The sequence below is a fragment of the Protopterus annectens genome, chromosome 2.part2, assembly GCF_019279795.1.
Source record: "Protopterus annectens isolate FY-2018-M chromosome 2.part2, PAN1.0, whole genome shotgun sequence".
Taxonomy (NCBI): Eukaryota; Metazoa; Chordata; order Ceratodontiformes; family Protopteridae; genus Protopterus; species Protopterus annectens.
The window spans coordinates 641,112,496-641,125,997 of record NC_056730.1 but is presented as its reverse complement, the minus strand read 5'-3'; the positions used below and the strand labels follow the sequence as shown (position 1 = coordinate 641,125,997).

At 37.9% G+C, this 13,502-nt stretch overlaps 1 protein-coding gene across 5 annotated transcripts in view; it reads left to right on the top strand.

The window, feature by feature from the left end:
• DYSF (dysferlin) overlaps positions 1–13,502 on the top strand; it is a 3,914,743-nt gene that overhangs the window by 2,012,791 nt on the left and 1,888,450 nt on the right. For all 5 annotated transcript variants that reach the window (XM_044064060.1, XM_044064063.1, XM_044064061.1 and 2 more), the window contains one exon: positions 12,158–12,264. In XM_044064060.1, coding sequence (XP_043919995.1) covers positions 12,158–12,264 — 107 coding nt within the window. The remainder of the gene's footprint in view (positions 1–12,157; positions 12,265–13,502) is intronic.

Sequence of the window (13,502 nt, the reverse complement as noted above, 5' to 3'; positions counted from 1 at the left end):
CCAGCTTCAGGCCTATTTCAATAGGAAATCATGATTATAAAGTGTTTATATTTATAATAGCTAAAAGAATGGCAAATGTGATGCCAGAATTGATAGATGAAGATCAATGTGATTTTGTGGAGGAGAGGCAAACATTTGAGAACATTAACAGAACATTTATGATCCAGACGGAAGCAAAATATAAGAAAATACCATTGTTATTGGTGGGTCTTGATACAGAGAAAGCATTTGACAGAGTAAGCTGGGACTTTATGAGCAGGGCAATGGAAGCATTTTTATTTCCTGATAAAATTATAAGGTTGATTAGGAGGATATATGAGAGATCGGAGGCGAAAATTAAAGTGGCTGGGTTCCTCTCTGATAATTTCTGCTTAAGCAGAGGAACCAGGCAGGGATCTCCTTTTTCCCCTTTGTTATTTGTGTTATATTCAGAACCATTGTCAAAGAAAATAAGGGACTCAGAAATTCAAGGATATAATTCATATGGTAGTCAAGAAAAGCTGGCTCTATTTGAAGATGATATTATTTTATACCTGATAAACCCAGAAAAGGACATTACAGTGTTGTGGAACATTTTGAGATAGTTTCAAATCTTTTCAGGATACAAAATTAATGAAGCTAAAACAAAGGCATGTCAGGTAAATTATATACCCACACATGGATTGGCTAAGTGATATCCAAATGTATGGGAACATTATAAAATGAAATAATTAGGAGTATGGATTAAAAATGATTCTGTTGTGGCATCTAAGGATATGGTGGAAAAGATGAAACAAATAATAATACAAACACTGAGAAATTGGAAGCTCTGTTATACGAGATATAGATAATAAAATACAAGCATTTACAATTTTTTAGTCCCTTTAGTCTTATACACAGGTCAGGCATATTTTTGTCAACCAGAGAAGAAGTTGTGGATAATAATTAATAAATAGCCGAAGGATTTTATCTGGGAGGGGAAGATGGCAAGGGTCAAGTGGGATAAGCTGATTCTTCCAATAGAGCAAGACGGATTGGGATTGCCTGATTTGAAGGGGTATTTCAGAGCTGCACAGTTAAGGGTCCTGTATATTAGCACAAGCAAAAACATACAATTCCAAGTGGAAAGGGATGATGATGAAACAGGGGGAATCTCAAGAAACAAGGAGAGACTGGTATTTTAGGTACAGGCCTTTAAGAAGACGAACAGTAATCATACAGAATATTATGTTCATAAAGTAGCAGAAAGTATTCTACGAACTAAAGCAATATGGGAATGGAGAAATGGGATTCTCCTGATAGGGATGACTGCAATTAGGGGTACAGACAATAGGCAAGAGGGGGGCTGGAATTTATTGGAGAGAACTGGCAAAGAAACCAAAGGTATTGGGAGCAAATAACTAGAGAGGTTAAGGTAATAGAATGGGAAGACACCAAGAATTTATTTGGACTGCAGGTTACAGAATGCCTTCCCTATCAAGGATCGACATCAGAGTATAGGCAAAGAGACAGAAATAGGGGGGCCCTAAGTGAAAAGACCATCACTGGTAGAGTTTTTAGTAGAATATAGAACAGAAGTTGCTGTTAAAAAGGAATAATTAGTAGAAGATATAAAATATTGTATGCTAACTATAAAAATCAATCAGAAGAGGTTAGAAAGGATTGGGAAGATAGACTGGATAAGCAATTCACAAGAAAACAATGGGGGGGGCATGTTTATGTCTCACAAATATGTAAGAAAATCTAGAAGAGTTAGGATTTTTGCTTGAAAATGAAATGTTTACATAGATATTTTTATACCCCAAGTAGACTCCAGATAATTTTTCCTCGGGTAGACAGCAAATGTTGGAGGTGTAATGGGGAAGAAAGAGATAATTGGGAATATATTTTCTGGGAGTGTACTGAGTTTGCAAACTTTAAAGATTCCCTACAGACTACTGTATCAGAGATATCAGGTGAGCAAATTGGTGTAATTAGGGAAATTATTTTTCTGAGCTATGGTACAAAATAAGAATTACCTAGACCGAGTAAGGCCTTGCTGAGTCTAATTATGGTGGCTGGCAATAAAACAATTGCTACAAAATGGAAAACAATTGCTACAAAATGGAAATCAAAGTCTAAGTCATCTGTACTAGAAGTAGTGAATATAGTAACATAGATAAAACAACTGGAATTGTTTAGAAAAGGGTTGGAGCAAATTACATAGGAGAAAATAGGAATTGTTGGAACGATAAATACAGGGGAGGAATGAGATTTAAAAGAAGGCAGGATTTGAATGAGGTATGTAATGTCTGATTGAGATTGATTGGGTAGGTTATAAGTGATATATAATGTTTCCAGCTAGAATTGTAACAGTGTGGTTTGTGATGTAGAATGCTTGCAACAGGGATTCTGTCAATATAGTTTGTTTTCATTTATATAAATGTATGATTGCATAAATGATAATCTAATAAAGATGTGTCTTGTTAAAAAAGTGTCCAGTCTTTCCAGTTTTTCAGGGAGCAGTATGATTCTATGTCTATATCGTATGATTCTATGTCTATATCGTATGATTCTGTGTCTATATCGTATGATTCTATGTCTATATCGTATGATTCTATGTCTATATCAGTGAGCTCTGTTCTCAAGCTGTGCTTTAGAATATGTTCTTTTGAAACTATGTGTTATCTTGAAAACTCTTACTGTCTTCTACTATCATGCGTTGCCGATTATCCGGTTCCACTGTTTAGTTACAGAGTGTGTCATTGGTTTGTACCAGATGTCAATCATGGTGCTGGGTGGTTTTCTTGTGTTGTTGAAGATCCTCCAACTTTGCTTTCACTGTCTCAGATACAGACTCAATTGCATTGTGATGGTGCTGAAGTTTTCTGCTGGTACACTTTGCTGTGGGACAGTCTTACTCCACATGTTTTAACCCATAGTGTTAAGCTGGGGTCCAAATGGAGAGATGATAAATCAGAAAGCAAAGGAGAATAGTATTGCTATAATCAAATTCATCCTCAAGTCTTGGTGCGTACCTTCATGAGATGGACCCTGTTTTTTTACAAAATCTGACCAAGATGACACTGATATATAGACTGTGTTTATGTAGCATATATCATAGACAGAAGTATGTTAAAAAATAAAAAAGATAGCTAGGTGCACAAGACTCAGGATAAAAAAAATTCCCAATCCTGGTAGGCACAATGGTGCCAGGACTAGAAAAAAATGGCAGTGCAGAATCCTCACGACACAGAAACATTCCTACAATGATGGGGCTAGGCCAGGCTCAGAGGGAGGATGGCCTCCTGTTGTAGAAGGGAAGTAGCAGTTCAAAAAAATCACAAAAACTGGTAGACCAAAAAAGAGCCATACAGAAGATAGAGTGGAGTACTGAGGATAAGAAAGAAATGATGTATTGTTACTATTATGCAAGAAGCGCAGAATTTCAAGACAGAAGATATGCAAAAAGATTAAGACAGAAATTAGAGGAAGGAAAAATTGTTCCACAAGAAAAACTGTCAGAAGCTTCAAATGCAAAACTGTGTTCATTAATATGACAGATTTGTGAAAAACAGTATATAGACCAAGAAACCTTGGGCTGTTTGGAAAAAATAATGACTGAGAAAGTGCGAAAATATAAAGAACAAGCTCTAGAGACTTTTGAAAGGTATAAAAAAGAAATATGGATATGGGAAAGAAAGAGTGATCTGATATGGTGTAATATTTATGCAAAGGAGAAAGCCAAATTAATCCATACCAAAAGAGCAGCCCCAAAGATATTCGAAGAGAAATACAGGCAAAGGCATCCAGAAATGAAAAATCTCACATTAAAAAAAAATAAGATCACAAAGATGGAAAGTAGAACAGAGGATTAGTAAAGTATAAATTAAAAAAAAATAGAAACTGAAGTTATGGAACACCTGCAAAGTGAAGGATTTAGTGTAGAAAGTCTAACAGGTTATATCACAGTATGATGGAATGAGTCCCCAAATTAAGGAGAAACAGGAGGAGCAGGAGACATCTGAAGAAAAATAAGGACATAGGAAAGAAAAAGAGGTTTAACCTGATATAATATTTATGCAAAGGAGAAAAGAAAACTAATCAGTACAAAAAGAGCAGCACCAAAGATATTTGAAGAGAAATACAGGCAAAGGCATCTGGACATGAAAAAATTTACAATACAAAAAATCAGAAAACAAAGAGGAAAAGTAGAAAAGAGGATTAGCAATGGAGAAGTTAGAGAAATATTAGCTGAGGTTATGGATTACCTGCGAAGTGAAGGATTTAATGTAGAAATCTAACTCAAATAACATCACAGCAGGATGGAGCAATGGACCCTCAAACTAAGGAGAAACAGGTGGAGCAGGAAGCATATGATCAGCCTTATGAAGATACTTTGGAGCCTTCTACAGGAATCCAAAATAAACATTTGGTTGGAGTTGGACAGTAAGGGAAGGAACAGGAAACTGTGGGAACTCTGACACAGTCAATGTTGTGGAGTGATAGGCCAGTGAGTTCCCATATGAAAGACCAACAGATGAAACAGGATGAAACTGAAGAGAATGTGGCATAGGAAGATGCTCTGGAACTTTCTATAGACTGCCAGCAGGAAATGGAAAGAACGTGCCCTCAGTTTAGAACAAAATAATCTAAGAGAAGAGTTGCTTGAATTAATAGAGATGCACAGACATATTAAGAACAAAAAGAAATAGACTATAGAAGGTCAATAAAACCCAACAAGTTAGAAATTTGATAAAACAAATGAACACAGTAATTAGGGCTGTCCACTGAGATGCATGTGATATAACTGAAGTAAGTAGGATATATTACTGTGCAGCTAAATTTATAACATATAATGTCTTACCACAAGAACACAGGGTAGTAAGGGAAAGGAAGGGGAGAAATTGAATACCATCATGGAAGTATCGAATAGAGAAAACTATAAAACAATTACAGCTAAGTGCTCCTCCATGCGTTTCTGCATTTACCTCCTACTGCGCCTCTAGGTGTCAAATATTACGTTTTCATATTTGCAGTAATAGTACCAAAAGTGTGCTATGTACAAGATATCAGAATATGTTATCTTGAAGCATACATGATGGCAAACACAACTGTATTGATATTTTACCTCTGTCAATGAGTATTTATTAGAACTGTAAGGTGATAACTTCATTTTTTAAAGGCTCAAGCCAAACCCACTGGGAGTTAGTACACACAAAAAGAGCTGTACTGGAGGGAATGACAAAAAGTGACACTGTTAGAAGAGTGGAGAAGAGGTAATAGAGCAACAAAATACTCAGAAATATAGATGTGATAAAAACAATGTGCAGTATCAGAACAGATCAGGTTCTGTCAAGCACCATTGCAAGTAATAAACTAAAAATATCAGCACAGGCAGAAAACTTTGAAGATATGCAGATAAATATAAAAGAAAAGTGCAAAATAAGTAGTTTACTTACGACCCAAAAATTTTTTATAGAGAATTTGCAAACAAAGGAAAGGGACTGAAACACCAGCAAAAGAACAAGAAACAGATACAATCTGGAAAAATATCTATGAAGATCCTGTGGAACATAACAAAAATGCTAAATTGATAGAAAAAGTTAAAGAAAGAATAAGAAGCTCAAATGTACAGGATATGAAATGGGATGAAGTAGAGGCCAGAGAGACTGAAACAAAGTTAAGAAAAGCTCCTAATTAGAAAACCCCAGGCCCAGATGCAGTGTCTAACTTCTGGCTAAAAGTATTACCATCTATTTATATGCGCACCCCGAACAGACTCCTGTCTGGTTAACAAGAGGAAATACAATACTCCTACTTAAGAGCAAACCTGCAAGCTATCCTAAAAACTGTAGACCAATAACTTGCCTTCCGATGATCTATAAACTGTACACTGGAATTGATGCCGACAGAGTTTATAGTCATTTAGAAGAAAACTCAATCATGGCAGTAGAAGAAAAGGCTAACAAAAGAAAGTCATATGGAACAAAGGATCATTTCTTGTTAAATAAAGCCGTAATGGATAACTGTAAAAAGGGGAAGAATCTAAGTATGGCATGGACAGACTACAAAAAAAAAAAAAAAAAAAAAAAAAAAAGAAAACATTTGACAGTATCCCACATTCATGGATAAAAGAGTCCTTAAAAATGTATAAGGTACACCCTACACTGATTGATTACATTACAGTAAATATGAAACAGTGGCAAACCATTTTGCAACTAAGCCATGATAAAGGACAAATTATTATTCCAGGGATAAAAATTCAAAGGGGATATTCCAGGGTGACTGTTTGTCACCGCTGCTCTTTCACCTTGCCCTTAACCCATTAAGTTGTCTGCTTAACACATTAGGTCGTGACTACAGTCTGGCTGCCAGAAAACAACAAAGTGTAAAGACTTCTCATCCCCTTTTTGTGAATGATTTAAAACTGTATAGTTCATCAGATGAGAAACTGAAAGCACAACTGCAAGTGGTCAAAACTTTTTCAGATGATATAAGAATGTCATTTGGTCTTGATAAATGTGCAAAAGCAACCTTTAAAGCAGGAAAGCTGCAGCACCAAGAAAACATCAGTCGGAATGTGATATAAAAGAACTTGAGCAAGAGGGAATGTATAAATATTTGGGAAATGATGAAGGGTCAACAATAAAACATGAACAGATGTGAATAAAACTTAGTAAGGAATATTTTGGAAGACTAAAATTAATACTGAAAACAGCATTAACATTTAGGAACAACAGAGTCTAAGCTATAAACCAATTTGCTCTTCCTGTCCTAACAGTTTTGGAGTGACTGATTGGCCCCAAAAGGTGTTGGATAGTTTGGACAGGAAAACAAGAAGGATGCTTCATGCTGTGGTGGTGCTGCGGTAGCATTGTCGCCTCACAGTAAGATGTTGTCCTGTTCGATTCTCAGCTAGAGCATCTTCTGTGTGGAGACATGCGTGAATGAGCATACCTTCGTTGAAGGTTGTGCGTCAGGGCCGGCATCTTGGCACGTAAAAATCTACTGCCAATCATTAGTGGACTGGAGTTCTGCAGTGGCGACCCCTAATCAGGAAAAGCCGAAAGACACAACAAAAGTGTATACCAGGAATATATATTTCCCACTCTGAAGGAGGTATGGGCCTTTTCAAAATTGATTACATGTATAGATCTGCAATCTTGTGACTCCATACATTTCTGCTGACCTCATAAGACTGAAACATAGTGAGAGTTTTAAAAAGTGATGAGAATAAGTCTAAGATGACTTCCTTGCTTAATTTAGCAGAAGCATGGTGGCATCAAGCGGGGATGGAAATCAAAGCCGAAGTAGATAAAAATCTGGCAGCAACTGAATGTGACAAAAAATAAATAAAAGAAAGAAAGACTATAAGGTGAAGATCAGATGAGAAGGCAAGAAATGTGGAAAATTCATAAATATAGTTGCAAGTATAGAAAACTCTTGGAAGACCCTCATGTTGATCAGAATTGAATGCAGGAATGGTTAAGGAGAGGTGAATTTAAACCAAAAGACAAAAGGTTAATATTGGCAGCCCAAGATAGAGGACTAGATATGTTCACAAAGTCCATTGAACATATGGGATAAATAGACAAATGTAGGTTTTGTAAAACAAATTGTTGCTGGTTGTAGTATGCTAATGGCAGGACTGTATACTGAAAGTCATAATAATGTGGCAAGACTTTTGCATTGGAGATTGTGCAAGCATTATAATACTGAAGTATCTGAAAGACACTGGAAATATGAGCCACAAAGCATTATAGAAAATGACGAGGTTTATATTACATGGGATCACCCATTACCAACAGTTCAAAGCATATATACAAGAAAGCCAGATATAATAGTGCATGAAAAGAAGACAAAAGTAGCACTGATCATTGAAACTGCTACACCCAGTGACTATAGTGTCTTAACGTACAAAGAGGCATAAAATACCAGGATTTTCAGGCAGAAATGAGGGCAATGAGGAAGAAGGATAACAAAACAGTTCCAATAGTAGTAGGAGCAACAAGTCTTATAAAAAAAATTTACAACGATACTTAGATATGTTACTGGTATATGTAACTTCATACAAATTGCAGAAGGGGTCATTACTGGGCACATTGCGGATGCTGCGAAGTATACTTCTGGCTAACTTCAAAGATTAAAAAATACTAATTTCATGAACTTTAATCATACTTTGACTTAAGAATAGGGTCCATTCCCATCATGGTATTAGAAACTCAAAAGACTTGGAGAAATTAGAAAGAGTTAAGCTGATTTCTTTCTAAAAAAAAAAAAAAAAAAAAACTAAGGGTAATGCTGCTCAATGCCAGAAGTCTAAACCTCAAAATGCACGCCCTCGAAGCCCTCCTCAGTATGGAGAACATCGATGTCTGTGCAGTGACTGAAACCTGGTTCAAGGCTCCTGAGAGCACCCCAGCACTATCAGGTTTTACCTCATATCATGCTTTCCGGCCCCAAAACTTGGACCGAACCACAAAAGGAGGGGGAGTATCCATTTTCATCAAAGATACCCACACCTCCAGGTTAGTGGCAATGCACGAAGCATCGGAGACTATCCAGGTGCAACTAACCATAGGCAAAACTGCCTTACAGTTTGTAGCATGCTACAGACCACTCTCTCAAACTCAGGAACCCCACACAGCCTTCCTGAAGACACTGGAGAGTATGAATGTCTCTCCAAATACCATCATTTTGGGAGACTTCAACTACCCAAACATAGACTGGGAACATTACTCAAGCCCCAACACCCTAGCACAAAGGTTCCTAGAATTCATAAACTCAAATGCAATGGAACAACTAGTCACCATTCCCACAAGAGGAGACAATATACTAGACCTGATCATCACAAACATGGGGACAAAATGCTCCACACCGGAAGTACATCCCTCCTTGGTAAGATCAGACCATAAATTAATCTCACACTGGAAATCCACATCCCGCCCCCACCCCCTGCACAAAAGACCACAGTGAAGAACTTCTCAAAAGCAAACTTCACACTTCTTAAGATTGAAATGGTATCTTTCAAGGCCCCTGGGTCAGTGGAAACCACAACCCACACTGCTGAATCCTTTGCAAATGCCTTCTATGGGCACCTTCAAGAATGCATGGATCATGCAATCCCAAATAAAACCAAGACCCATTCCCCCAAAGGCAGGCGCCCGGTCTGGTGGACCCCAGCCATAAACAAACTTTACAACAGGAGGAGGAAGCTACTACATGACAGAGCAAAATCCCTAAAAGGGAAGGCATCTCTGATCAGTACTAGCAAAAAACTACGATCACTCATAAAATCATCCAAGGCCAACTTTGAGAGAAAAATCACAAAAGACACAAAAGACAATCACAAGGCCTTCTTTAGCTATGTTAGAAACCTGGGTGGAAACTCCCAGATATGCTCAGAGTTAGTCCAAAATGACACAAAATACACTGAACCCACTGACATTGCCAACATTCTGGCAGACAGGTTCAGTGCAAATTTCTCCTCCCTCCCCCAAAAGGAGAAATAACTATCCCAGCAGAGTGTAGCCTCCCTAACATCTCAGATGCCCAGGTGAGAGCCGCCCTCTCTAAAGCTAAAAACACAGCATCAATGGGACCGGATGGTGTCCCGGGCTGTGTGCTACATGAACTCCAAGAGGAACTAAACCCACACATAAGGCTGCTGTTTAATCTTAGCCTTACTACAGGATACGTACTCAAAGAGTGGCGTACGGCAACAGTGGTCCCACTTCACAAAGGCAGTGCTTCTACGGACCCTGGAAATTACTGCCCCATAAGCTTAACGAGCCTGGTCTGCAAAGCTATGGAGAGGATCATTATGGAACTCATAAACAAAGACATTGGGGACCTACAGACATTGGATCCTACCCAATTTGGCTTTGTCAAGGGCAGATCCTGCCTTTTGAACTTGGTCGACTTTTTTGAAACAGTCACTAAGGCCATTGATGAGGGTAAGGCAGTTCATACAGCCTACCTTGACCTTGCAAAAGCCTTTGACACAATACCCCACTCGGGCATCATAGACAAACTCACCAGCTTAAATGTAAACCCATATGTCACAAGATGGGTTGCAAACTGGCTCAAGGACAGAACCCACAGGGTCAGAGTTGCTGGAGCTATGTCAGACTCTAAGCCAGTCACAAGCTGTGTCCCACAGGGCTCAGTCCTGGGACCCCTCTTGTTTGGCATTTATTTTTCCGAGGTACAGGCAAACATAGGAGGATTGTGGCTGACAAAGTTTGCAGATGACTGCAAACTGGGTGCCATAATTGATACTCCAGCGGACACAAACATCCTACAGAGAGGCCTTATAGAAATGGATAATTGGTGCCAGAGCCATGGCCTTAAGCTGAACGCCAAAAAATGTATAGTCATACCCTTTGGGAAAAACAAGGTACCGACAAATTACCACATAGGCGGTAATCCATTAAGTACGGAAGAGGTAATCAGGGACCTAGGGACCCAGGTTGACAGTAACCTCTCATTTGACACTCACATTGCCAAAGTGGTTAGGAAGACCTTCTATATTGCCCACCTTATCATGAAGGGTTTCACATCTAGATCAAGAGAGGTCATTGTGCCCCTGTACTCTTCTCTTATCAGGCCAATGATTGAGTACAATGCCCCGTTTGGGATGTATCTCACCCGACACCTGCAGCAGTTGGAAAGACCCCAAAAGTTCCTCACCAAGAGGATAAAGGGTCTTAAACATATGTCATATGCTGCCCGACTGAAAAACCTCCAGCTCTATTCAGTCGCATACCGCCTACTCAGAGGTGATCTGTGCCTGACGTACAAGGCCATGTCCAATCCTGAATTAATGGACATGCTCCACCTCAGAAAATCCAAATCCATCAGAGACACGAGAACAAGTGACTTAAACATCAACACAGAAATAAATAGAACGTGCTGGAGGGACAGATTCATAACCCAGAGGCTCCCTACACTCTGGAACAGAATCCCAGTCCATGTTAGGCAGAGCCTCTCACTGACTCTATTCAAGAGAAATCTCGACGAGTGGATGGGAGATCGTAGGTTTACCCCGGGGGTCATCTCTGTGTCACTACTAGACAGAGGTATAGTAAACTAAACCCTAAAAGGGCGTGGTATTCTCATCCTAAAGGGTATTGTAAGCCACATACACTCTGGCTAGGCTTATAAATGCCCTAGGGCAGATAGCCTAGTACGAACCTATGAACCTATGAACCTATAAAAAGAGTTGAGCTGATTTCTTTATTAAATTCTTTAGCCACCTTTTTTTTCTTTTCTTTTCTTAGTTAACAGATAAAGAATTAGAAGTACTGTTAGTATTTATTAATATATGTTTTGTATCATATTAAATGAGTAAATGTACTTTGAAATATCATGGATGCCGTGTGATGATGAGGAGGAGTTGTAGCCTAGAGCTTCTTATCCATCTTGTACTTGTATGAGCTCTCCTTTCCATCTAAGATCAGTAATCAATATACCAGCCTGGACCAACATAGACAGGAAGGAAAGGACACAGAATATACAAATATCTAATGTGTGTTCAAAATTCACAAACTAAACCCCCCAAAATGCATGATTTAACCATATAGATTTCTGACAGTTGATACACAGCTTTCCTGTAATTACTTTAGTTTTACTACATACTAGGCATAAACATTTCATTCAATAAAGTGCATTATTATAATCATTATTCCATGATAAATTATTACTTTATTGCAAAAACCTGTATTTACAATCTTCCAGAGTCACCTCATTCTGTATTGTGCTATGGTCTGATGTGTTGTTAATAACATACTGTAAATATTTGCTGTGCATTTAGTTATTGTAGCCATTTCTATATTTTGCATTAGTGAGATCTTTGAATTTCTAAAAACTTTTGCGTATGTATAACAAGCTACTATTGACTTTATACCTTTTCTGGAACTAGGTAGCCCAGGATTTGATATAGGAAATTTAGTATAAGAACAATTCAGTTTTTTCTTTGTGTGTGTGTGTGTGTGTGTGTGTGTGTGTGTGTGTGTGTGTGTGTGTGTGTGTGTGTGTCTGTGTGTGTGTGTGTCTGTTTGTGAGTGCATGTCTCTGTGCATGTACTCTTGCCTTCCCACGTATATGTATGCTTAGTGTACTGTAAAGGCTAAAATGTATTTTTATATAGAGTATTGTGCAACAGTACATATATGCATATATATTTTCTTTTCAGGAAGCCAACTTGGAGGAGGTTCAGTTCTGTACGAAATGCAAAGCTCCTCTGAATGAGCTAGATACAAGTGTTTCTAAATTGATTGACGACATCATCACCGACTGCAGGTATCTTGGCAAATTTAAAATTTGTTTTAATAAGCCAATTACTAGAATGTTTTGGTGGAAGATATCAGGTTTTGTAAGTGGTTATTTGTTTTAGTGATCTATAACTTAGGAATAATGGTGCTGTGTTTGAGTCCTTCCACCCAGCTGTCAGAAATGGGCAAAAAGAGGTGTATAAAGGGATGCTGATTGTGAACCTCACATCAATTGCAAGGTACTTCACTTAGGTATTCAGGAAATAGTTTCTTGTACTGAGTCTCCAGTAAGAAGTAATATAATAGATAATCATTTTATGATGTTATGCTACTAAGAAGTCGTATAGTTAGTCCTTTGGGACTACCTTACTTGAAATAAGTTTGTTTGCCACATACTTGATGGACGAAATTAAATTTCAAGTTTCAGATGATAGGAATAAGTGCAGAAGTGATTGAAACCATTTGGCATATTTAGGTTGCTTGGATACTTTTTGCTAGCTTGTCCCCACTGATTTTTAACTGAGTCCTTAGACATAATACAAGTGGCAAGATCCACGCATTCACATTGCCCACATTTCACATATTGCTACTTCCTTAAAGATATTCCACAGGTTAGACATCTGAAGATGAGTGTTGTGAAACTATTAGAAATTCTGTGTGTGGTAATGACTTTAAGAAATGCTTTGTGACAGTACATATTTAAGAGTTCATTCTTTGTAAGCATGCCTGTAAATGTAGTCACAGACAGTATTTTATTTATTGTCTACTTCCAAATGGAAGCAAAACAAAATTTTCAGAATTGCATGTGTGTAGTAGAAAAAGCCACATGTATTTAATGCACTTATTTTTGGTCGAAACACAGCAAACAAGCAGTGACCAATGAAAATTCTTGAATTTCTGACCGTCTTTTTGGAACCCTACAGTTTTATGAGCACTGTTGATAACCTTTCAGTGATTATAGGAAGCATTTAAAATGCATAGTGTAGGTGTTCTGAACAATGGCTGTTACTTAATCATTCCATATAAACAGGCAATGATGATTTATGGGTTGAGATTTTGGTGGCAGAGTGAAGTCTTCAACCTTTCTATGGCATGCAACAAGAAATCTGTCATGTCAACAATTTAAGCTTAACTAAATATACTAAATATATTTTATAGCTTATAAACTTTTCTGAAAGTTGACCATTACAAGCAGTACTACTTCCCTGAGTCGTTTCCCTATTAGGGAACAAAGTTTTCCTTAGGTTAGGTGCAGGCTTAAGGTTA